We start from the raw sequence: 26,280 nt of genomic DNA on the forward strand, positions 1-26,280 counted from the left end.
AGACATTTGTTTTCCGTCTGTGCGTTCGTGGATACTATATGGAAGGGCATGCTATCACAAAGAGGTTGGTTACCATGGTAAAAAATGCAGAACAATGTGCGGAATTACTCACTCGGAAATAAATCCTTATGCCGGATGCTTCTCGAAACGTGGGCTAAATTACCCCTGTAAAAAGTACGCATCGTGCAGAAGAAACAAAATATTGATGTTCTCTTGGTTTCTGGCAAAGGGCCTATTTGCAGAAGTAGGTTTTATAGGAAAACGTTGGGCTCCCAAATATTTTCGAGTAATTAACTTTTTAATTAGACAAATAAAAAGCATGGTTTCTCCAAGAAACTTACGGAGAATCATCAACTAAATCCTCGCACTTTACAAAATATACGGCATACACAACTAGAACGCAGTTTAAAGTTTCCGCTTTATATCGAAATGCGTCACTTCTCCAGCGGTCTTGCTTCGCGGTGACCAAAGCGCGCCTCTAGCGTGCGACGCAGCGCATTGGCAGGAGGGAGGTGAAGCCAAAGTTAGAGTTAGGCGTTTTGTTTCACCGGTTCGCGCCACACTCCCATTTCTTCTACGAGGAAGGTGAGGTGGTGGTTGCGCGCTTCGGCCGTAGATAGGAGGACCGCCTGTCAAAATAATGCACCCCCATACAAAAACTCAAACATAGAAACCCGTCCAAATTAAGTATTTTTTTAAGACGTTATCAAATGCCGCGTCCCTTAGAGTTTTGCAATTCTTTCCGATTTAGTGGTCTTCGATGATGGCCAGAAAGTTTTCAATCGAAATCATACATTTAAATTTACTAACTAAAAGGTAATTACTCAAGAGAGATTAATAACCCAATACTACCGAAAGTTAGAATTTTTTAATAGGCTCTTTAGCGGAAAGTATTAGCACGAGAATCTTTGTCCTGTGGGAGGCGTATTTTTTTCAGGATCGATTGGATCGGCGTTCCGAGAAACGCTCTGCGTTCTAAACCCCCACCATAACCAATCTCAGAACCTTTTGGTCCGCACCTCGATGACGCGAGACATCAAGGTGCCTTACGTATACAATAAAGTTTTCCCACTCCGGTACTTGCCGTAGTTAACGGTGAAGTCGGCAAGCCAGAGTTGAAAGGCTGGAAAGGTTGCCGCCATCTATGAGTGACGCCGACAACCAGACAACCGGTAATCCGGATGTCTGGTGGCCGCCGTCGCTCATAGATGGCGGTAGCTGCCCAGAGTTCTGTGCCATCATTTGTTTGCTGGTGTACATGATCCTGGAGAAACTAGCCCTTAACAGCTCTGCTGTAAAAGAAACATAAAAATATAGCTTAACTAAGCAGTTTAACGACGGGCAAAAAGGCGTCCATCAGTACCTCACATCGAATACCTCTGAAAATTTCTTGCGTGGATAAACCGCGTAGAGTTGCAGCTCACAGTAGTCACCTCGAATCCTGGGCTTGGGAAGTAAAATGAGTTGCAATGGCAGCTTGGGCGTGGCAAGAGTCGGTCAAGTCCTGGGCCATAGCCATGAGCCTTCTTGCGGAGCTCTTACTCCAACCAAACCTCAGGTTTCCCTGGTCATCTTCTCTGTGTTTTTTTGGTTGGGTGTGTATGTTTATACAGCCGGAAGTTAGCCTGCCTCAGAGGGCGTTTGGTGTCTCAGCTGTAGTTGAGCAAATTAGCCAGTGCGGTACAACCTCTAGCCGGTGGTCCTTAAAGTGCACCGCGCAGCAGGTGTATCAGTGTTGCGCAGGGGGCTCCAGCAGCAGCTGGGAGCGAAGCGCGAGCTCATGTCATAAAGCCACGAGCGCCAGTTCTCTTCTGGTGTCCAAGCCGTTTGGACTTTCAATTATTACAGTAGGCATTTCGAGAATCCGTACCCAGAGCATTGCTGAATGTGGCCAGGGCGATCAGAAACAACAGCACGAGACGGTACAGGCAGTGCGCGCCTTTTATGATACTAGCCAGTAGCGCCCTCACATGTTCAGTTTCATAAAATCAAATACTTTACTGGGGGGAATATATTCCACTCCCTTCATTTGCATTAATCAAATCAAATTTGGGGTTTTTACGTGCCAAACCAACGACGGGCATCTGGCACGCCCCAGCGGAGGACTGAGGATTAATTTAGACCACCTGGGGATCTTTTGACGTGCAACCGAAAGCTCGGTTACACGGCGCCTTCTCCGCAATAAGCCTCCGTCAGATTGCGAGCACCTCGGCCGGGATTCGAACCCGCCACATGGGGATCCGTAGGCCAGCGCTCTCGCCTCGGAGCCACGGAGACGGCACTTCATTTGCATTAGACAGAACGCCTACAGCGCCGAATCCAGTCCTGACGGATCTGAGGTCCGCGTCAGTCCACGCGCATGTGCACCTGGATGTTCGTGGCGGCTTAGACGGTGTCGTCTCCGATTCCACCTAAAGGACTTCTATGTTTCAAAAGTAACGGAAGCTGCGTCGATGCACGAGGCACGTGCAACGTGCAACCCTTGGAAAGATCATGGCGGCACAGCGCAGCAAAGTATTTGGCGCAGCACTGAGCTAGATTTTAGAAGGCATGTTCTTCCTAGAAGTGGCGCGCGGCACGTGTCTCAAGCATTTCCACAACAATGAATCTGGTATGTAGAACGACCATCGTCATCATCATCACCATTTACCGCCCGATAGCCGAGACCTCCCCGACGATAGATGGCTCTCGCCAAGCCCAGAAAACCTGTCCACGCCGAGGCTATTTTATTTGAGAGGAGTGGAATGCATTCCCCCTAGTAAAGTATTTGATAAAATCATATTCCTCTCACCCCTAGCAAAAGCACGTAAGTAACAATCCCAAACCCATTGAAAAACTGAAGCAAAACAAATAGTAGCACTTGGTCGCTAAAGCGAGTAACGCACCACCGGCCGACGCACCCTGGTGCCTTGACGGTGAGGCGCGATGATAGACGTTTGGCAGGGAAACTCTGCGCGTTCTGGAACCCTTGACTACCATGGTTTTTCAACTGGAACCCTTGGTCAGGATCGTTCTGGCGTCGGACAGGAAATTTCAGGCGCGTGAGTGTACCCTGCATTGTTCAACATGTCAGCAACAGAGCCTGGAACGTTAGGGTCCAAGTCTGAATATGTGCCAGACGATTGGTTCTTCTCAATGTCCGGCAGTAGTTTAGCCTGCCGGAGATGGGCATGGTGGCGCGTCCAGCGTCGTCCGTCAGCCAGTTGGAGGTCTGATAAAAATGTGCCTTGCGCTTTGACCACAGCCGACAGCCAAGGAGGGCCTGGACGAAAGGTCCTGACGAACCTCTGGTCCCTAGGGTGTCCTTAAATCCGAGGTTTTGTTTCTTAGTCACATTTGATTTTCTGCTTGAGCTGCTTCTGCTGCACGGTTGTCGTTAGGTCAGGTCGAAGCAAGTCTATTGCAGTCTTCATTTTCATTTCGAGCAGTAACTCAAGAGGGGCTGCATCCCGTGACTTTATGAGGTGTCGATCTGTATGTCAGCAACAAGCGTGCATTTTCTGCAAACAGGTGCCCATGACGAGCCTTCGGCAACTTGGTTTTTACCGTTTGAACAGCACACTCTGCAGCCCCATTAGACATTGGGTGGTACCGCGGTACCAGCATCCATCTCAATCGAGTTTTTGTCAAAGATGTCGCGTACATGTCACTTATGAATGCTGGCCCATTATCTGACATTGCAATCTGTGGCAGGCCCTGGTTTGATTACATGACTCGCAGGCACACGATGGTGGTCTCTACCGATGGCGTCGACAGAGGGAACACATCAGTCCACTTGGAAAATGCGTCTACTGCAATAAATAAATTAGTGTTTCTGTATGGCCTTGCGTGGCCCACATAGAGTTTCGACCAGGGCTTGTCCGACAATGGCCATGGCATGACTGGTATTGACCGCCACGCCCTCTGTTGTTCCTGGCAGATGGGGCACTCCAGAACCGTACCCACGGTGTCATCCTTCCTCGTAGGCCACCAAACGTGGCTCCGCGCAACGACCTTCACCTTCGACACCCCTAGATGGCTCTATAAAGAAGCTTCAGGACGTCATCTTAGAGTGGTGCAAAAACTAACACACGGTTGCCCCAGAGCACACAGTTCCCTCATACACTCATCTCAGTGAAGCGAGTTTTATAAGGCTTTCCCTCAGGTCCCAAGTTCAGCCGGTCGCGGGCACACAAAGTTTCTCTCACTCGTGGAACCAGCGGGTCCCAGGCAGTGGCCTCTGCCACGGCAGTCGATGACTCGATATACTCTCACCAGCTTAAAGACATCGACAGGGCAGTCAACAGGAAAGTAAGTTGTGGGCAGTGGCAGGCAACTCAGTCGTCTGCATGAGCGATATGTCTCGATATGTCTGCCAGGCCAGTAGTTCAGCGTATAGCGGTAGCTAGATAGTAGAACGGTCTACCACAGCACCCTTAGATAGCAGGACTAAGGAACAGGCTTATCCGCTGCGAGCAAACCCAGTAGCTGCTTGTGATCCGTGGTGGCATTGAGAAGTTGGCCGAACAGATAGTGCCTGTACTTTCTGACTCAAAATATGAGGCTGAAAGCTTCCTTGTTCCGCTCGCTGTAGTTCCTTTCCGCAACTGCCAAACTTCGAGATGCGAACGGAATCAGACACTGCGTCACCGATGCTTATCGCTGCGCCAGCACAGCCCTAAGCCAATATGGGGAGGCATCAGTAGCCAACAGAGTCGGCCTTGCATCATCAAAGTGTGCTAAAACTCTATCGGAATCCATCAACTGCTTACTTTTCCGAAATGCGTGCTCTTCCTTGGACATTTACCACCAACCCTGTCACGAGCAAGCGGTTAAAGGGATTTGATACACCGGACAACTTTGACATGAACCTTCTATAAAAGTTGATCAAGCCCGAATAGTTCTGCAGTTCCTTTACATCCCGGGGTGAGCGGGTGCTGCTAACACGGCTTACGTTTTGGTAGGATTCGGTTGCAGACGAGCAGAACTGATGACGTGCCGTAGATATTGTCTCTCCTTTTTGTGAATAGTGATGGACGGGGTGCTGACGCACCCACTCGCTTGTTCTTCGATAGCAAGCGCCTCGAGCATCTCGCGCGCATGAGTATTGTTATTGCTGGCTAGGATGGTTATGTCCTTGAACGCTGCACTGCAGTGGCAAGTCCTGCAATGAGCTGCAAGGTGCCCTGCCGACGTTCCTTTAAGGGATGCTGCGTGCTCGCGGGCTCTGTCGTTAATGCATCGGCCCGTCTGGCCGATGTAGCACTTCCCGCATGAAAGGGGAATGTTGTAAACCACTCCTGTCATGCATGGTACATATTGTGTTCTGTGGGCAATGTCGCACGTTTTTTCTTTGCCTGTTCTGTTGTTAACTCGTCTGCACATGGAGTACGCTTTGTTAGGCGCGGAGCATACTACTTGGATCTCATTCCTCGCATCGATCTTTTTCAATTTGTGCGTAATCCCGTGAACGTATGGTAGCACAGCGATCTTCCTTCGGGTTTCCTCGTTTACTTTTTTGCCCGACTTTGCACTCTTCAAGTTTCTGCAGATGGCCTCACAAACGGGTACCAAGATACTTGTTGGGTGTCCCGAATTGCGTAATCGTGACATCTGTTTTCCAAAGCTCTGCCCTATCTGGTGTTTACATGATTTGTTTAAGGCAGAAACTAACGCCGTGCTGGCGATACCTCTCTTAATAGTTCTTGAGTGGCCAGAGGTAAACGGCAGAAACCCTTTTGCTGACCGGGGTTCGTACCTCTAGCAAACGTGCCCTTGTTGGAAAATTAGCGCGAGGTCTAGGAATTTGATATTTTTGTCCACAGGTGATTCATGTGTGAACACCAATTCGGGGAAACTTTCTTGAAACACTTGCAGAATAGTATCCTTGCATTCTTCACTCTGGTCGTCACCTTCTGTGGCACAAAGTACTAAAAAATCGTCCACATATCGGTAGATGGCTGTGACCCTTGTATCTGTCAGATTACTTGCGATGATCTTTCCGCATGCCCCCAGGAATAAGTCACACAATTGCGGCGCTACCCGAGACCCAATACACAACAGAACAGGCAAAGAAAAAACGTGCGACATTGCCCACAGAACACAATATGTACCATGCATGACAGGAGTGGTTTACAACATTCCCCTTTCATGCGGGAAGTGCTACATCGGCCAGACGGGCCGATGCATTAACGACAGAGCCCGCGAGCACGCAGCATCCCTTAAAGGAACGTCGGCAGGGCATCTTGCAGCTCATTGCAGGACTTGCCACTGCAGTGCAGCGTTCAAGGACATAACCATCCTAGCCAGCAATAACAATACTCATGCGCGCGAGATGCTCGAGGCGCTTGCTATCGAAGAACAAGCGAGTGGGTGCGTCAGCACCCCGTCCATCACTATTCACAAAAAGGAGAGACAATATCTACGGTGCGTCATGGTCCAGAAAATGGCAGTATGAGCTTGTGGCGGGTGAATTTAAAATATTAGTTTAGGTTTAGGTAATGTGAAAATTTTGTAAACATACACATGCATTATTATATTAGTATAATAGGTTTTAATATGTAATAATTTTTGTTGGTGTCTGAAAACACGCAAGGAAAAAGAAGTTCCCACTAAATAATCGTTGGTGGTCAGCTGTCTATTCTCTCCTGTCTCAATTTCTCTATATCTTCCCCTGGTTCAAGCTGTCAAATATATATACGAGTATGTACCAACAAGCTCCACTATCAACTGATGACGTGCCCCAGATACTCCACCATGAGTGCCAGGAACTCGCCTTTCGAAAGCTTCAGCCGCAATCTCGCTTTTTTTCAGTAACCGAAGGACTTCTTATCACACACTACAGCGCACTAAAGCAAACGTACACTCACTCCTTACACAGAAGAAGAAAGCAAAATTCAAACGAACCGCGCTGACTGACAACTTGTTTTTATGTACTTTGTCTTCTTCTTCCCCTTGCATTACCAAATTTCCCGAATCACGCGCACCGATCTCCTAGACGTCTAACAATTTTTCTCTTTTTCTGCCAGGTTTGAAGATGGTGTACTGATACAGCTTCAGTGTGCTGTAGTGTGTGTTAATATGAGCAACGAACTCGCCCAAGCTGCTACGTTACCAAGGACTTCACACACATTTTTCCAATGGTCGTTGTCATTGGCGCCGGTCACCCATATAGCGTCAAAGTATGCCGTGACATGGTCAAGGTCGTGTGGCAGGTTCTCCATCTTCCGCTGAAATAACGCTGTGGCTGACGACACCTCAAGGGAAGTCTGGTAAACTGGCACAGGCCTTTCGGGAACTTATAGTCACATACGCCTGCGAGTCTTCGTGCAGCTTCTCGTGCTGATACGAGGTTCATAAACTTGGCTCCCACCATTAGCCTTGCAAACAACTCCTCGGTGCGAGGGGTCGGATACGACTCTAACTAGGGTGACCACCCGTTCCGCGACTCGCGGGACTGTCCCGCATAGAGGGCTCGCGTCCCGCGTCCCGCAAGAAATTCCCAAATCTTCAAAAAGTCCCGCATTTCACATTCTCGTAACATTCACTGCGCGAATTATGGCGCTTCCGAACAACGGGCAACGGGGAACCGCGGAGGTCGCTGATATATGTGTGAATCTCGATGGTATGTCATTTTCTTGCCAAGCACTGCGAGAAGCAACCGTCGTTCTTGAGGGAGACTGACGCACATGCGCCGTTGTGCCTCTCCCCTTGATGGAAAAATATTGCAAGCGAAAATTGCTCGCCGAAAGCTGAAAAACAAACTATTGTATTTAGTTGCAAATCACACTGTATCATGCAAAAGGGTTGTTGTGGAAAGCTTTTCTGTTTTTGTTTTTGTTTTTAGCGAAGACCGGTCACAGAAGGCAAAAAACCTGCAACTCACAACGGTCAAAAAAACAATAACATAAGGTTTTATTTTTGTGTCGGAACATGTTAATATAAGAGTAAATATCGACAGGAAACAATAAGCCGAAAAATATTTACTGTTTTTTTTTTATTTCCTTTTGATGCATTGGGGTCTGGTGCAGTCGATCTTTATGTTTTCAACTTAGATAATTTTAATAAAATATTTACCATGATAAAAAACAAAAGTATATCACTGTGAATGAAACTTATCTTAGTTTAATTGCCGCGTACAATTTTCAGGATTTCGGGGTGTGCGCGTTGGTGAATTTCCCTTCATACTTAATTCTTGAGTCGTGAAAATACCGTCCTCCTCTTACTCTCCTCCCCCCCTCCTCCCCCCCCGGTCAGGGTGTCCCGCATTCCACCGGCAGGAAGGTGGTCACCCTAACTCTAACACAATCACGGGATTGGCCATTATCTTAAAATCGCCGCACAGGCGAGCACGGCAATCGTGCCTCAGTACGTTAACAATGGGTGCGGCCCATTCGGATGTCTTCACCGGTCGCATGACGCTCTCAGCCTCAATCCTATGCAATTCATCTATAAATTTGTCTCGGAGCACAAACGGAACGACCCGCGGCTTGAAAAATTGGGGCCTAGCAACTTGCACAATAATATGGGCCGCAACGCCGTCAAAAGCCTCCAGCCCTACCGACAATACTGCCTGAAACTGGCTTACAGCGTCTCTTACGGACGCCACAGTGTGGATGACTTCTGCTGACTTCGCTATTCGTAGCTTGAATTCCTTCATCCAGCTTCTCCCGAACAGTGTAGGACACGGGCCATTCACGACAAATAGGGGCAGCACTCTCTCGGCCTCGCCGAGTTAACAGTTGCCTGAAGCTTGACCATCACCGGCATCATTTCGCAAAAAAACAAAAAAAACAACAACAAACAAACAAACACACACACACACACAAACTCCTGAGCTGAACGTCCTGTCCGATGGCTCCAGCGTCGTTGAGGGAAAAAGCTGAGTAAACTTGCTCTCTCTGATGGTTGATACACTGGCGCCGGCATCCAACTCCATGTCCAATGTCACTCCGTTGACCACAACTTTAGCACACAGTGGCTGTGGTCCGGCCGCTTAACATATCCATATGTTGTACGCTGCTTCGTGCGCTCTCGGCCTGTCATTCGACGCTGCCACCTCGTCGTCCGGGTTGTGGACGGGTCGTGGTCCGTTCCGGGGGCTCACTTTCCTATTTGAGACGCACTTGATTTGCAAACTCTCACCAAATGCCCTCCCGCTCACACTTGTAGCAGACGCTTCTCACATGCCGGCATCGAGGGGCCAGACGATTTCCTCCACAAACAGAAACCACTTGCCTGCTGCTTCATCTTCACAACACTCTCGGATTCCGCAACCATGCTCCGCCTGAGCTAGTTGGGCGCATTATGCACGGGGACTTTCCGAGCAGCCTCCATGGCAATGGCGGTATTTCTTGCGGCCTTAAAATCCCGCTCGGCTGTTTTCAGTAATCTAGTCAGCATTATGACGTTTTGACGCCACTCACAATTTGATCCCGTAGCATCCGCTTGCAGAAAGCTGCCAACCTGTAGTCGTCGGCAAGCTTCTGTAGCGATGCGATGAACTCCGTCACAGCTCTTCGTCGAGCCGATGCCGCAAAAAAAAAAAAAAGGAAGAACTGAAGTTGGCCACCACCCCCGACCCTCTGGGTGAGTAATGCTTGTTCAGGGCGTCAAAAATTCTAACCAAAGTGGTACCGTCATGACTCGTTTGTATGGACCCCATTAATATACCCCACTATATGGACAACATTTGGGGGAAAAACGAGAAATTCATGCATTTTGTCTCGTTATGGACAACTCAAATTATGACACTTGCTAGTGAGCGCGTTGGTAATGATCTAGGTTTAGAAAGAGTTATATACGCAAAGACAGGGGACGGGACAACACATTCAACCAAGGTGGTGTCCATATTAACGAGACAGCACTGTATCAGCAAGGTAATATGATACTTGCACCTCGCCGGGAAACTTTTTTAGGACAACCCAGTTCCCAATTGAAGGTGAAATATGACATAAAGAGCCTTTGAGTCGGTTATGGCAAATACTTCAAAATGAGCCCTTTTTGAGACAACCGGTCTCAAAGCGGGGGTGGTTCGGCCGTTTTTACGCATTCGTTCTTCCTTTGAAACTTAGATACACGCGTCTCGCGAGCGAACTCTTCTTTTCAGGACAACTGGATCTCTAAACATATGCTGAATATAAATTGTGAACCTTTCTAGCATATCCAGGTACTATGGCAAACACTTCAAAATGAATTCTTAAAAAAAAAAAACGGTCCTAAAGTGGGGACGGTTCGACAATTTTTACGCATTCGTTCATTTTTTTATATTTGGACACACAGGCCTGCCCAGAGAACTATTTTTATGATAATCTACTTAGCAAATAAAGTCGGAATATAAAATTTAGATTCCTCTAGCAGATACTAATATTATAGAAAAAAAATTCAAATCGAGTTCTTTTTGAGAAAACCGGTTTCACAGTGGGAATGTTTCGGTCGTATTGACGCACTCGTCCATCCTTTGAAATTCTGAAACCCGCGCCTCATCCTGAATCTCATTAATGTCGGCTGAAAACTTAGCTGGTGACGAAATAAAACGTGGCCCTCGACTATAAGTTGCTTCTACGGACAATTTTTTTTTAAAATGCGCTCTCTTTGAGTAAACTTGTCCCGAAGTAGACATGGTTTGATTATTCTCAGACATTCGTTAATCATTCCGAATTCGGACACGCGCGTCTCATTCAGGAACTTTTTGAAATCGACTGAGTTCTCAACTGGTCACTAAATAAAAAATGTATAGCTTTTGACTGCGAGGCGCTGCTATAGAAAATGTTCTCAAGTGAGCCATCTTGGAGAAAAGTTGCCTCGAAGTGGTCATGGTTCGACTGTTTCCAGGCCTTCGTTAATCATTTCAAATTTGGCCACCCACGCTTTGTCCGGGGATGTTTTGAGATCGGCCGAGTCCTCAATTGGCGACGAAATGAATAGAAGGCGGTGCTATTGAAAAATCATGGGGTTTGGCCCTCTTCGAGCAATGTGATATCATTAGGACATTTCAATGTGTCCTTCTCACGATTTCTTTTTGCTGTTCGTGTTAAGGGCGATTGGGACAATTAAGGTAATGTAGACATCTAGTAGATGCCTAAATGTTACTTTTTACATGTAAATGTTAAGTTCACAAGAACTTAACATTCACTGTGCTCGTCCTTTTTGCCGTTCATTTTGCCTTCCTTCATCGCCGTAATAATAACCTGATAAATCGTTTATTCATGGCAGTGCTCCCATTTCTTACAATAAAAGTACCTTTGTTATGATTAATAATGAGGAAGATTACTTAAAAGAAATTGTGTTAATATAATTGTAATGTTAATATAAAGCAGCAGTTTTTGTTTGCTAGTGTAAAGATGCCAGTAGCAGAATACTGCAAATGATCATAGGCCTTTACACGAGAACGAGTGCATACTTATTATGCTAGTTGGTGTCAGGAGCAAAAGATAATAAGTTTGAGAAAAAATGAAATGCACCAAGATCAATATTAATTCTTCGTGTTTACTTCAGTCTAATGACAAATCTTGCATTTCCGTTTATTTTTAAATTGTGTTCGTTTAAACTTCGCTGATTCTCAAGAATGTGCGTGAGGTGCCTCCGATTTATCTACTTTTACAGATGTATTAAAGATCTCAAACACTACAGAATTTGCCATGATATTGGGGAGGAATCCTTTTTAATTTATACAATCATAATGATTTATTTATACCCAAGAATAAACTGTACACTTCGATTAGCTTGAGCGCTATCTGGCAATCAATAAACACGTTTATTCGAGTGACGAACTTGCATTTTACATGTAATCGTCACGACAATTTGGCACAAAAATAGCGGTATATAATAGAATGGAGTAGTAACATGTCAAATTGTTCAAAGCTTACCGGTTAGATGTTGTGGAGACATTTGTATAGTGAATGCATAGGCTTCTACGGGAGCGCTGCCGTAACCCTCTAAGAGATGACGCAAGCATACGATGGCACACATTTCTGGGAATACAGCGTGTTCGTTTATATAAGCCCCCTTGCGCTAGAGAAAGTCGTAATAGAAAACAACTGGACATTAATGTACTTCGCTAAAATGTCTTTATTTGCTAATGCTGCATTTGAATAACGACTGTTATTATTGATGCTTTATTATTAGTTTGAACTGAAGCAATCAAGGAATGATAGGAATCTAAAAGGCAGTAAGTATATAAATCACCACACCACGTTGGGTTTTGTTATTAGAAAATTTGGCCTAGTGCAGGGGCCACTTCCAAGGTATGGAATACGTCAATTTAATTGGAAAGGCGGGAAAAACGTTAATTTGCAATCGTGTATACATCGTGCAGGTTAGTATAACGACTGATTTCACAACATACACTTAAGCTTTACCTAACACAGATATTATAGTCTGTCCTAAAGCGTGTTCGAAATTCGGGCCTGGCAAGTTTAAAGTACCAGACAAGTGCGACGAAACCCTTTTGTCCTGCATCATTCGAACAACAAAATTGAACACATTCCCGGGGGAAACGGCGCCACGGGTGCCAATTTAGCGGCGACTTCAAGCAACAGAAGACAAGTTGAAGCTTGTGTTCTGTTACTTTGTATTCATGTGGAGATTAGAAACAATCACAAGAAAACCCAACATAAAGCTGCCTGAATCAGACAGGTAATTAAATATATGATATCAAATTAATTTCCAGAAACGTCTCGCATTTGTTGATCTCTTCGCCAGTCGAAAAAGTTGCGCTGCGACGAGGCCGGTCACTTAGCTTGCATTGACGTCGCATCAGAGGCCATTGAGGTGGCCTTGCTGCAACGTGGCCGGGCGAATAACTTCCCTATGAAAGCATTTGTGCACCGCGCTGAACGTTCGAATCAATACATGGCCTGCACGTCACACGCAACCGATACGCACTCAGCGTCATGGTCATCCCAAACCGCTGAGTGCATCATCGTGACGTGACAACAATGCAAGTCATGTATGGGCGGAGGAGGAAAAAAAAAACAAAAAAGACATACGGTAGCCAGAGCAGGCCGAATCATTCGAGAAGGTCAGAGAGAAGTACGCAGAGCTCAAGGTTAGCGGACGAGTTTTATTTGCGCACATCTAGGGCCAGCCCCAATAACGCTTGAAGCAGTCATTGCGGATTGCCCGCGCGACACACTTTGCTCGGAGACGGGAAGGAAGCTGAGTATGAAGTGGATAAACCTCTTAACTCAGGGCACAGATGCACAAACTTGGGTTGCGAACTGCTCGGCAGCCGCACACGTGTAAGTGCATTGGCTGTTGCGCGGAAAATGCGGTTGCAAATTGTACCGTAAGGGGATCCTGTTTGAAAAAAAAAAAAAAAAAAACAGGAAAAAAGAAAAAAAGCAATTGCGGTTGAATTATCGAAAAAGCATGTAAAAACGTATAGGATGAGAGTTATTGCGCTGGCGAGCTGATGCAGTCACACACACAAGGGAAATAACAAAAACGAGACAAGCAAAAACGGAAATAGGAGAAACACAGTGAACTTTCAAAATCTCAACACAATAAAATAAAAAAAAAATAAAAAAATTAGAAAAAAAAAACGAGTTTAGCGTTTAAAGCTCCGGATTAGGGAAGGCTGATCCATCGACAACCTCCAAAGAGTTTTCGAAGTCACATATGGTTTTAACGGCCTATTCGGTATATGCTTCAGACGCCGTTGAGTCATTCAGCATGTTCGCGATATCTGCTTTTTCTTCTTTCGTTTTTTTTATTTTTTTATTCCGAAAATCTTGGGCGTACTCTTCCTCTTCGCTTCTGACAGCCGGGAGCCTATTTGAGTTGTGTGGAGTTGAGTGCAAACGTTTGCTTTTTGTTGGGGCTTGTCCCTCTTTTGGGTGGAGAAAACGTCCTGATTCGTGGTATAGAAAATGTCGTTGATTGCGAGCCTTTAAACGACGGCAGCCTGCCTGTGTGGTGTGACTCTTGACGCAGCGACGTTCATGATAGATTTTCGATTCCATGCTTGACTAGTTCGCTGACTCGGTCTTTGTCTTTCTTCTTTATAGTCAATAAAAACTAGATGCAGTTACAAATGTGACCACCGTTTTTTACTCTTTGCGAAACAAGCGCAGATAACGTTACTTCCACATACGGAAAGTTGAAAAAATAACAATGTCGCCCTCGTAACGAGGCCTGTCGAATGGTCGTGTATTTCCCTCTCGTGCATCACGTGACCTTTTTAGGTCCATCTATGAAGTTTAAATGATTTATGCACACACGTGGGGTGCACCTGTTCCTATCACATGCGAGTTGGGTGGCTGGATGTATAAGATGGGGCCGTATATACTGTCATAGCCACCTCCATACTTAAAAGCCTGGCAGTTCGACGACGGAGCCATATTTGGAGCGCGAGGATCTTTTTAGCACAGGACATCAAAGAGCCGTTTCTCGGAAACCTGGACGTCAGCACAGCTTTTGCAGCGGCGAGGACCCGAAACACACTTGTTCGCTCAGGAGAAGTGTGTTTCGGCGGCTCGCCGCAGCTAGGCGCCAGTCACGTGGCCCTCCTCTCATCCGTTGTCTGCCGCTCCACCTTTTCTATTTCGGCGGCCGCTTCTCGTAACGACCTGCCAGGCTTTGTCGATATAAGGGAGGCTATGATACTGTAGAAATTTTGCGATTACGGGCCTAACGACACGTCTTCAACTAATCCCTACATTAATTTATTGACTAAGCAAACAATATGCTCAGATATCGTACGTTTCCGACCCCATAAACAATAGTATATACCTAGTACGACTGAAACTTGGAGTCACATCGTAACCCACCTCTTCTTTTTCCCTCACTTCTCTTAGCCTACACGAGTGTTTTCCCCGGACCGGCATTCCCTTTTTCTCATTCTCAATAGTACAACAACAACAACAACAAACGAATGAAGGGGTTATAGAAAGAGGATTGATCAAAGTAACGCTTCTTTAGAAATGGGTTATTTGATCTGCACTTGGACACAAAGATGTCAGTGTCCACAATACAATCGGCGAATGTCGATACTCTGGCACAGCTTAGGTGGCTCTCAGCTGCCCTTTACAGGGGAGGCGATTCTCCTGTGCGCAGGGTACGGCAATATCGCGCCCAAGACGCCCGAGGGCAAGGTGGTCACCATTCTGTACGCCATCGTGGGTATCCCGCTCATGCTGCTCTGCCTGTCCAACATCGGTAACATCCTGGCGCACAGCTTCAAGTTCTTCTACAGCCACGTCTGCTGTCTCATCTGCCACAAGGCCGACGCCGCCAACGCCAAGGTGTGTGCGCCGACTTTCCTCCCATCACACGCTTGTCTTTGGTTGCAGTCAAGCGCGTTACGAAGTCTTGTGCAGCCTTCTGCTTCCTTGCGACGAGACAACGCTAGAGAGCCTACATTTCAGTTCCAGCTTTGTTATATTTATTGGGAAAAACAACCTTTCAGTGGCAAATGCTGTATTGAGGTACCCTTTAGCATACTTTATATTGAACGTTCAGAACGCTGCCCTCAGAGCTGCGGAGCATTCGGTGCTCTTTATCGCTCTAAAGAGCTTCATTTACTTTGGCATGGAAAAACAGGTGTGCAGAACTTTCTAGGTCGTCTCCACGGAACACAACACAAGACATGCCGCATAAAGTGCGTCTTCACTCTGTAGTCCGAGCAGGAAGCAGTCTCATAAATAACAAGAGCAGGCACTGGAACGTCAGAAATGCAACGCAGTTTTAACATTTGAGTAACTTTCTCAGTATATTGCATTAAGAAAATTAGTAATGAAGCATGATTCATAGTCTAATGCTTCAATAGATTTCATTTCAAAATGCAGGAATGGTTTAGAATTCTAACTGCGAGAAATTGTCCAACTCTGGACAACTTGCCTGTTTTCAAATACAATAAAAAAAAAGTTTCGTTCCTTTTTGTGGGCGACCTAGTTTTTTTACGTGTGTAGCACTATTTAGAACTATATCCTTGGCACAAATAAGCTCCAAACTAATATGTACCGTGCGTCTCTGAGAAAAATTAGGCTTTTTCGTTACCGCAAAAAACAAACTCTGCATGGTCAAACGCTTTGTCTCCACCAAAATGTAGCGCTAGCGGTTTGAACCAAATGCCAAAGTTTCAGAGTTTGTCATTATCTAGTGTGAAGGGTTTAGGTGATTTTCATAAATTTACAAAGAGAAAATGGGGTCCGTTTTTATGTAGCCAAAACCATTCATCTGCATGCATTCGCATGACGACTCCGAATCCGACTTTGTGGCGCACTTCATTTATTTGTTGATATATTCATGTTACCTCGCAGTGGCTAAATGACATTATTGCGAGTAGGGGACGCTTGCACATTTTCATAAATTTACAAACGTTACCGTTTGTGGAGGCGCTGGTTTTACTGACTCCAAAAGCAGTTGCGGGGATTTACGCCGATATATGTATGTATATATGTAGTCTTTTATTCAGACAAAAAGAAGTGTTGGGGGCTGGGCTGACGGGACCCCAGCCCCTAGTTTTTACTGCACTCAGCAGAAAACAAAACAAACACTTAAATGAATTATTTTTACCGACGGGCATTTGCACAAAATATAATTGAATGCAACTCAAAAGTCGGGATACGAACTGTAGATCATGTGAGACTTCAAAATATATGTTCCAATGTTATCTTTGAATGTCCGAAAATAATCGTTGTTTTGCACCATTTAAACTATGGTAGGGTGTGTATTGAGTGTGTCTGGAATAAGATACGAAAGTTGCTGGAAGCCATACTTTGTACGAACCTTGCTTTTTATGTAATGGCTACATCGCAGACTGTAGTTTTCTGTTTTTTAATACGTTTTAGAAATAGTGATTTATTTTCTGTGCTCTAGGTTATTTGCTCTACAGTCAATACCTTATACTCGCGAAAAGGTGGCATTGGGCGATCATATTTTTGGAGGTTTCGAATAAAACGAACGGCCTTTTTTGCAGTACAAATACCTTGCTTATAGTTGTTTTTTGTTGTAGTTGTACCTGATTCTATTATAATATATATCATCTGTGAATAAATAAGAGTGTAGTACAGTTGTGACTTTAAGCACTTTGGTAAGAATTTACGGAGCTCATTCAATGACCCTACTGCTCTTGATAAACAGCATCTCAAATTCTTCTCAATATGTTGAATCTGATTGAGGGACTCTTGAAACAACACACCTATAAATTTAAGTGTTCTTACGCACTTAATTCTTACTCCTTCTAAACAAATATTTAAGTAATAGGAAACTGGTTTAATTTTAGATTTAAAAATTATATATCTTGTTTTACTAGCGTTATAAAAGCAACTGATTATATTTTAACCAAGCAGATTAATTTTCCAGCCAGTTATTGGAAACTTTTTAAGATGAAGCAGGTCTCTACTTGAAAAAAGTCGTTCGTATCATCAGCATTAAAAATAATATTGCGTGATATGGGTATAGTCACAATGTCATTTCTATATAAAAGAAATAATAAAGGCCCAAGGATAAAGTCTTGCGGAACACCGTGTCAAATGGGTGCCAACTTTGACTTACAATCATGTAGTGTTGTATATTGTGGCCTCTTTTCTTCTCGTCCCTTTTCCGAAATACCCCAGTCTCGGGTTAAACAAAATTATTGTTAACTTCCACCAGCTCGCCTGCACCCTTACAATTTTTTCATTATAAATAACTACGAATTATTTTCAGCGCGTTCCCTCTGATTCCAAATGACTAATTTTTGTAGCAGATTTTGGTACTTAATTGTTTCAAACGCTCTTTTTTAAGTACACGAATATTCCATTCCAATAATCATAGCTTTTTTATATATGAATTTATTTTGTCTTTATTCTGCATCAGGGCTGATTCTGTTGATTGTTCCTTGTGAAAAGCAAAATGGTGATCAGTTATCAATTTATTGCTTAATTTATTGCTCAATCTTGAGTTAACTACGTTCTCCGCAACTTTCAAGAAAAGAGGCAAAACAGATAAGGGTCTATAGTTAATAAGATTTTCAAATAATGCAGACTTTTGCAAGTTCTATTTTAACTGGAAAAATACCCGAAACAATGATTTGATTACGCATATAAAGGGGGTAACACTAAGTCTATTGTCGCCTTGATTGGAATAACCTTGATATCGTCATCATCGCTCAGGCACACAGACATGATGCGTGTTTCTAATACATCAGTGGGATGAAGAACTATTGAGTTTGTGATATGTGGCTGGTTTGTAGAGTTGTAATTAAATATTCTTCTGGCAATCCACAGGCACCAGACAACAACAACTATTTGATAAACGTTTTCCCCAACGAACTCCCGGCGTATGTGTAACCCTCAATTTCTAACCCGTCTGATTTAGATATGATTTAATTATTTAATAACTATCATGTATTAAACGTGATTTAATACAACATGATTTAATGCATTAAATCATGTCAACATGATTTAATGACATTAATTTTTTTCATAGTGTTCCAAATTTTAGTATGGTCCTTATATATTTCTAAAAATTAATTTTGATAAAATGTTAATTTTGCTTTTTTAATATCGTCTTTTGTTCGTCTATTTTTGTCGTCACTTAGTAAATTCTTATCCTCAGTTTTAATAAACTTGGAAGATATTTTATCGCGCGGTACTATTCGTTTCTAGAGCTCACGTGTAACGCAAGGTTTCCTTGACTTTTTTTATTTTCTCGCTTCAAGTAATGGAAAGCTTTGTTGTAACACTCTTGTAATTTTGTTATGAAAGAATCGTAGGCTTTCCCTAAATTTGGTTAATTTAATATGTCATTCCATGTTTCTAAGCAGACATGGTTGTAAGAGCATTCTAATGTATTTTGATTTATATTTCTACAAAATATTCTATTATTGTTGATGGACGATTTGTGATCAGACTTTTTCAGAAAAACAAACAAACAAAAGGGCACATTGTCACTCAGACATGCAGTTCGTACTACAGCAAAAACATCGGAGCTGAGGTAGTTTGTGATGCAGATATCGATCAATGTTTCCATACATTCGGTTATGCAATTAAGGACATTGATAATATTTTCGCTTTTATTTAATTGAACGTTTTTTAACAAATTCATATTAATAGATTCATTTCCTAGCAGATCAATACTTAGGTCACCTATTAATGCTCTTTGTATATTTTTTAAGGTAACGTATTCTATTAACTTTTCCAAGAGTTTAAAAAAAACCTTAACACACCAGATGGCGGTCGATAAATCACAGCAATTATGACATTTCGACACCTCTTAACCAAAGATTCAAAATCAACGTTTACACGAGTAAATCCAGAGAGTGCGCAATACGTCATTTTACTCTGAAAATACAAGGAAACACCGCCCCCGCAAGGAGAATCGCGGCAAATCGCTTCACAATTGTAACTATCAAATTGAGTATCTTCTTCACCAGAATGCCATGTCTCAGTGAAAGCTATTTTATTAAAAGTACACCAAAGCGATTGTAGATATAGACAGACATCATCGAATTTATTGCGGAGACTACGTGAATCAGTTTAAACATGTTACGATTCGTGAAGTTTTTATTTATAAAGCTTCAGAATGAGGTCACGTCATAGTAAGCATCCTTTATTCTCCGAAGGGACATTGCTAATTTTATATTCAAAACACTTTAGACGAGAATAACGCCCTTAATGGATTTTGGCAAGATCGCTTTTATTTTTGATGCTGAAAGGTCGGTCACCTGACTACTCATCATCATCATCATTTATTATTCCTTGAAGGCCCAGGGGGCATTATACAAGGGAGTGAACACTTAAAAAAAAACAAGTAACAAAACCATTTATCTACAAAAACACGCTGTAATCTAGTTATGGGCTAGAAAAAATAAGGTAATGACTGCAGAACATTTCTTAGTATCAGATAAGGAAACAATTACGTCAGGCAGTGAGTTCCAGTCGTCAATGGCCAATGGTAAAGTAGACATTTGGTGAGTGACTTCCTTACAAACATCTTACTACCCTTTCGCCATGCAAACCGAAAATGCAGTTTGGTGGCCTTGGTTTTTGCAAACCAGAGCAGTCTTTTGGTTTGGCTCGTTAGGTTTTTCATCCACCAAACATCAGATTTGTTCTGCTTGAGCAACTTTCTATTTTCAAACCAACGGTCTCGAGTCATTCTGGTTGCGAAACGGATGAATACTGGGGGAACCTTATTATCTGGCTCCCCGGTGAGTCTATGCATGACCTCAATATATCCCTCTGTGAGCTCAGCAACGTCTAGAAGGTTCGCTACCTCTTTTAGTCTGTCCAACAGGGTTTCATTTGATAGGCATGGGATACCATACACCTCGAGGTTTTGCCTCCGACTGTACTGCTGTAGCTTGTTTACTTGTTGCCTGAGTTCTTCCATTTTTTTGTGTGTCCCACTGTTTCGATCTTTTCGGCAAGCAATTACCTTCAGCTCTCTGATATTCTGATTTTTTTTTCATTTCTCCAAGTATTTGCCAGTACAGCAAGTAGCAAGCATGGAACACGCAGTTCCACGTGTTTCGTTAGTGCTGCGATTTGTGCCAAGGCCTTCTATACTTTGTTTCACTTTAAGCCTGGCCGCAGCCGATGCTACAATCAGACAGAGGTACTCAAGCAGCGACAAAGTGCATCGTCACTCAATTCCTTGTTTACGTGATTTCCCATGAGCGGGTAAGGCGCAAGAAAGGATCGCGCCTCCTTCACTGTGCGCCATTGCCCTAGTCGGTGATGGCTAGCGTACAAAGAGTGCTGTGACGGTACACTTTGGGGCAATCGAATTTTAGCAACGGCTACGGTCGGACTTCAAGTATGACTGAGTGTAGACAGCAATATACCGTACCCGATATTTGATCTTCTTGGGTTGCGATCCGCTCTGTTCGAACAGATCAACACGCAGAACGCCGCGACGACCCAGATCCCGTCCGAAGTGCTGGACGCCGTGGTCAGCGTGGCCAACTCGGTCCACAAGGGCCACAGCGTCGACGACGGCACGCCGACCAAGGAGCTCCGCAAGGACCCCCTGTCCCCGCCGGGGAGCCCCGAGAAGACGGCTCCCGCCGCCCCTGCGGCCCTGTCGGCCGCGAGCAAGGCGAACAACGGGACCGCTACCAAGCATGTGACCACGTCGTCTGTCCCGCAGGATCGCATTCCCGTGTACCTGGTAAGTGGGCCTTTGCTTCTCCCAAGCGCGTGACTGGAACCCCAAGGAGGGCGCTAATAGACTCGCCCTTTACTTTGTTTACCCTTAAGTCAGAAGTGAGACCCTACGGTCCGATGGTACCACCATGGTGCCATCGAACCGTAGGCCCAACGTCATCTTGCTCTAGGCGCTCTGTTAGCGGCTGAATTAATCGAGCGCAGTGACTGTCTGAACTATGCTTTTAGTATGTCTGCCTGTATCTGCATGTATTCGAGCCTTCGACTGCGCTCTGACTTGTGATTAAGCAATGTTTAGTAGGTACTTATAAGTTGAAGGATTTATACCTGCGTCTGAATTTTAATTTGAGAAGCCTCGTTTCTACGTGAATTATTTTCTTTTATTTTCGCAGAAGCCCAATCGTCGTGACGCATTTTAGCAAAAAATGTGTTTACAAACGTAAAAAGAAAGTTCACTTATATATATTTTAATGACGTTGCTATAAGTGTATTTAATGGAGGCTGAGGGGATTATACGATGAACCTAGATGGCGATATAGCTTCAAGAAGAGTCTGTGCCGAGTCCGAGCGCGATGAGCCCGCGCCCATTGGCAGTGCTACTTCCTTCTTACAATATATTAAGATTCATAAAACTAATGTAGAAAATGTCTTAATAAAACATCAACGGAGTAAACAGATGTATAAGTGTCTATCTAGCAACTCAATTGGGCTGTAAAAGAAACTCTTCAATACAACCGGGAAACAAAAAAAAAAAAACAAAAAAAAAACACAACAAGCATCAAGCACAAGCTAGAAAACTACTTAAAAATACTTCTTAATTTGTCAAAAGTTCATATTTAGGCATCCTATTGTACTCTTCGATAATTCTTGGAAAAAGGAAGAAGGAAACACATCAACGTGACAGGAGTACTGTCGGATTTTGTTCGGGTGGTCCGCTCTTCCTGATATACAAAACGGTTCATGTAAAACATATCTCTACGTATTCAAGTATATTGCCGTAAATGTCATCTAGAAATTTTAATATAAATTATCTTCTTTGTTCGCTAAGCGATTCCCAATGCAACTCCTCCTTCATGATTATAAAGTTTGCTCCGATTTCAAAGTAATCTAAAACAAATGTAGCACATTTATTTTGAATATTTTTAAAGTTTGTCTATTAAATATTTTTGATGAGGGTCCCAGACCACTGAAGCACACTCAATGCATGAAGGAATAAATATAATAAACCCAGTTTCGTAAATTTGAATAAGAGCTTGTCGAATGTTTCGTCGAATAAAATGCAGCATCCGTATTGTCTTTAAAGCTATCATTTCAACATGACTCTTCCACGTTCCGTGACTAGATAGCAAAACACTTATGTACTTCACGTTTCAGCAAACTTTAATTATTTCATTATTAAGTAGATGCGCCGAGCTAATAGAACTCCTTTTTTAATACATTTCGTGTGAATTCCCTTTTTAACGCTTAAAACCGTCCTCCATTTGTCACACATAAATGAATTTTTGTCAATATACTCAATACAATACAATACAATACAATATTTATTTTGCGTGCTTACCAACAGCCGGTTGGCCTTTGCGGTAAAGCACAATGCAAGACTTACATTTCCGTTACAGAAAATATATCCCCAATCAAACCGATTTTAAAATCATGCACATGTGTAAAGCATATAGGGCAAAGTTGTACAAAAAATATCAGTGCGGCTATACTTCGTGTTAAGGACATGTTGAATTCGTGATACAGGTGACAAGTTAAGGTGATCTGGATAAAACACTCTACGATTTCTAGAACTTGTGTAAACAGGAATGCGAAAATGTGAAGAAGCAAGCAAAGCAGAACTGTCTATCGATCCATGAACCAACTTATGCAAAAACTTAGCATCCCGGATGGACCTTCTGTTACATAAAGTACTCAATCCTAGTCTAGTTAAAATCAGATTGTATTCAAAATAAAATTTGCGACCAAAATATCTATCGTAGATTATACGTACAAACCGCCTTTGTACATGTTCAATACTTTCGCTTGCTGAGCTAGATATATTATTCCAAACGACAGATGCAAATTCAAGTTTAGAGCGTACATGGGTGCTGTAGAGTCGCAACAGACAGTGGTGACTGCTGAATGGTTTAGTTAAACGAGCCATTATTCCCAACGCCCGCATGGGCTGACCGACGATGGAATTAATATGTGAGTTGAAAGAAAGGTGGTCATCCACAAAAACCCCTAGATCTCTTACTAGTTTGGTCCTACTTATAGGCTCAATTTCCATAGTATAGTCATATGATAACGTGTTACGCCATTTTGACAAAGACATCACTTGGGTTTTACGGGGGTTCAAAAGTAAATTGTTTGAAATGCACCATTTCTGTACTGACGAGACATCCTCTTGCAGCAAAGTACAGTCGACGAAACAGTCCACCTGCCGAAACAGTTTAACATCGTCGGCAAAATTTAACACCTGCGAGTGCTTCACGGAGGATATGAGATCATTTACAAAAATGTTAAACAACAAAGGACCAAGATTGGAGCACTGAGGCACACCCGAAATAGATATGAAAGGACGCGACAGGTAGCCAGAAACTCTAACACAGTTTTGTCTTTCATGTAAATAACTCCTGAACCAGGTAATGTACTCAGGGCCAAGCCCGTAGTTCTTGAGTTTCAGCAATAACAATTCATGATTAACCCTGTCAAAGTCTTTCGACATATCCAGATATACTGCATCTACCTGTCCTCGACTCTGGACAATTGGCATAGAATAATCAAGAAATGTGCATAAGTTTGTTTCCACGGATCTTCCTGCTAAAAAACCATGCTGAACGGGAACAATCTTTCTTTTAAAATAGTTATACAAACGGCTGTATATCACCTTCTCGAACACTTTTGAGAATGCATTTAAAAGGGATACAGGACGATAATTAGTGACGTCGCCACAATTGCCAGATTTGAAAATTGGCCCAATAATTGAGTATTTCCAGGTGTTTGGAAAGACACCCTTCTGGAGCGACATGTTAAAAACCTTTTCGAGAAGAGGAGCAAACACTTCACAACAACCCTTCACAATAAAATTTGGAATACCATCGGAACCTGTCGATAGCTTAGAATTTAGTTTACCGATAGCCGAAACCACCTCATCAACCGTAATACTCGTTAAAGGTAAATAGTCATCAGAATCCCATGTCACAGAAGAAGTAGTGTTGAGGTTAGAAAAACATGACTTAAAGTGCTCTGCAAACAGCTCACAGACAGACTTAGGTGACGTATGAATACCAGACTCATTATGTAGCGTTATACAGTTTGACTCCTTCCTGGTATGCTTCTTCACAAAGCGCCAGAATTCTTCGGGTCGCTTGTTTAAGGTAAGCTCCACTTGCCTACGGTACAGATACTGGTCATTAGCGAGGAGTTTTTTTGTTAGTTTACGACATATGCTCTATTTTTCATACCACACGTTTAGTTTTGTATTTTTATACAATCTATGATAATGTAATTTTAACTCAGATATTTCTATCGTTGTAATCATATATGTATATATATATATATAGGTCTAATGTCTGCGATAGGTCTAATGTTTTATTTTATGCCCAATTATACAAGGAAGAGCTAGAAACCCAGAACAGAACACAGCGGAACATCACAGGTGAAATTTACATAATTTGATTATTCAGCATTAATAACACGCCATGCATTTGTCCGCTTAAATACTCCCTCAACCAAGCATATACGTTCCTATCAAGGGTATGTGAGCTAAGTTTTGTAAAATAACAATTCATGGTTTACAAAGTCGAAAGCTTTCCTGAAATCTACAGAGTCTATATTTTGCCTGTATCACTGCCGCCAACAAGAAAGTGAAAAACATCAATAAGAACATCGTAGAAGATGCTCAAGAACAAATTCCATACTGATCTCGGATTAGAAAGCTTTCTACATTCAGTTAAGTTACTATAAATCACATGTTCCATGGGTTTTCAAGTTATGCACGTTAGACATACGGGCCTATAATTTTTGCACACATTTTGGGCTAATAATTTGTGTATTGGTACCACATTTGCCATTTCCCATTTCGTAGGAAGCTTTTGATATCTTAATGGTTTGTTAAAAAGCGCGCAAAAATTATTCGCCATATCGTCCACACAGTTCTTTAATACATTCGGTGAAGTGTTATCAGGTCCAGTTGATTTGTGCACATCGAGTTCTTGTGATAAGAACGCTATTCCTTTATACGTTATTTCTATGGGCGACATAGTATTGTTTCATTACCGGTTGCGTGTTTGAATAACGGGCTGCGATAATACGCATTCAAAATATAAATTGGGAAAAAGAGAGATACGTAGCTTTCATCTTTTCACTCGGGAAATTTTGATCATTTATTGAGAGAGGAAAAACAAATGTAACAATTCAAAACGAGCATGTTGGTTAATAGATACAAAACTTGGAAGTATAAAACAGAGAGGACGAAGACGGGAACAGGATATCTTTCACATGTCCTGTTCCCGTCCTCGTCCTTTCTGTTTTATACTTTCAAGCTTTGTAACAAATGTACTATACTTCATGTTTGATCTTACGAATTTTCAAGATTCCTAAATGTTAATATTTAGTTTGGCATCCAAATGCTCGCAATACGTGGGTTTGGATGTTTTTACTGTGGTTCTAAAAAGTTAATTAATTTTAACAGAGCTCCCTTTGTTCGACGCTCCAACCTTGATCTATAGATCGGAGGTACGCTCTTAGTTTCCTACACCATTTAAAAAGTAAGTGCCATCCATTGATAGCGGCCTTAACTTCAGGAGCATGGGCCCATAAGCCATCGTTAAAGTTATTGATATTAGCACAAATGGTTCGTAGCATAACAGAGAGTATATCCAACCGGGGGGCGATTCAATGACACACAATATGAAGCTAATTGAAGTAAGCTTATTGAAGTCTTCAAAATTGATGACAGTGGCGCAATGCTTACAAAGAACGCATACCTATACCACGCACGCAGAGACGTAAGAAATATTGCAACAAAAACAAATGTACAAGATGAGTCGAGATTACAATTATAAAAACAAATATTTAGTTTTCCAAGCAGTCATTGTGAGGCAGGGTCAGAATTCGTTGGCGTTGTCCGTTAAGGTCTTTTGCTCCAAAGAGTTTTTTTCTAGCTCCCTCGCTCCTTTTGTTTTTCTCCATGACCAGCGATCGTGAAGGGATCCCAATGGCC

At 43.1% G+C, this 26,280-nt stretch overlaps 1 protein-coding gene across 1 annotated transcript in view; it reads left to right on the plus strand.

Moving 5' to 3' along the window:
• The window catches only part of LOC8041409 (potassium channel subfamily K member 15), a 275,384-nt gene that overhangs the window by 245,380 nt on the left and 3,724 nt on the right, over nucleotides 1-26,280 (plus strand). Inside the window, exons 2-3 of the mRNA XM_040223608.2 lie at nucleotides 15,037-15,224; nucleotides 20,803-21,078. Coding sequence (XP_040079542.1) covers nucleotides 15,037-15,224; nucleotides 20,803-21,078 — 464 coding nt within the window. The remainder of the gene's footprint in view (nucleotides 1-15,036; nucleotides 15,225-20,802; nucleotides 21,079-26,280) is intronic.

Source organism: Ixodes scapularis, unplaced genomic scaffold, assembly GCF_016920785.2.
Source record: "Ixodes scapularis isolate PalLabHiFi unplaced genomic scaffold, ASM1692078v2 PGA_scaffold1__304_contigs__length_218370807, whole genome shotgun sequence".
NCBI lineage: Eukaryota > Metazoa > Arthropoda > Arachnida > Ixodida > Ixodidae > Ixodes > Ixodes scapularis.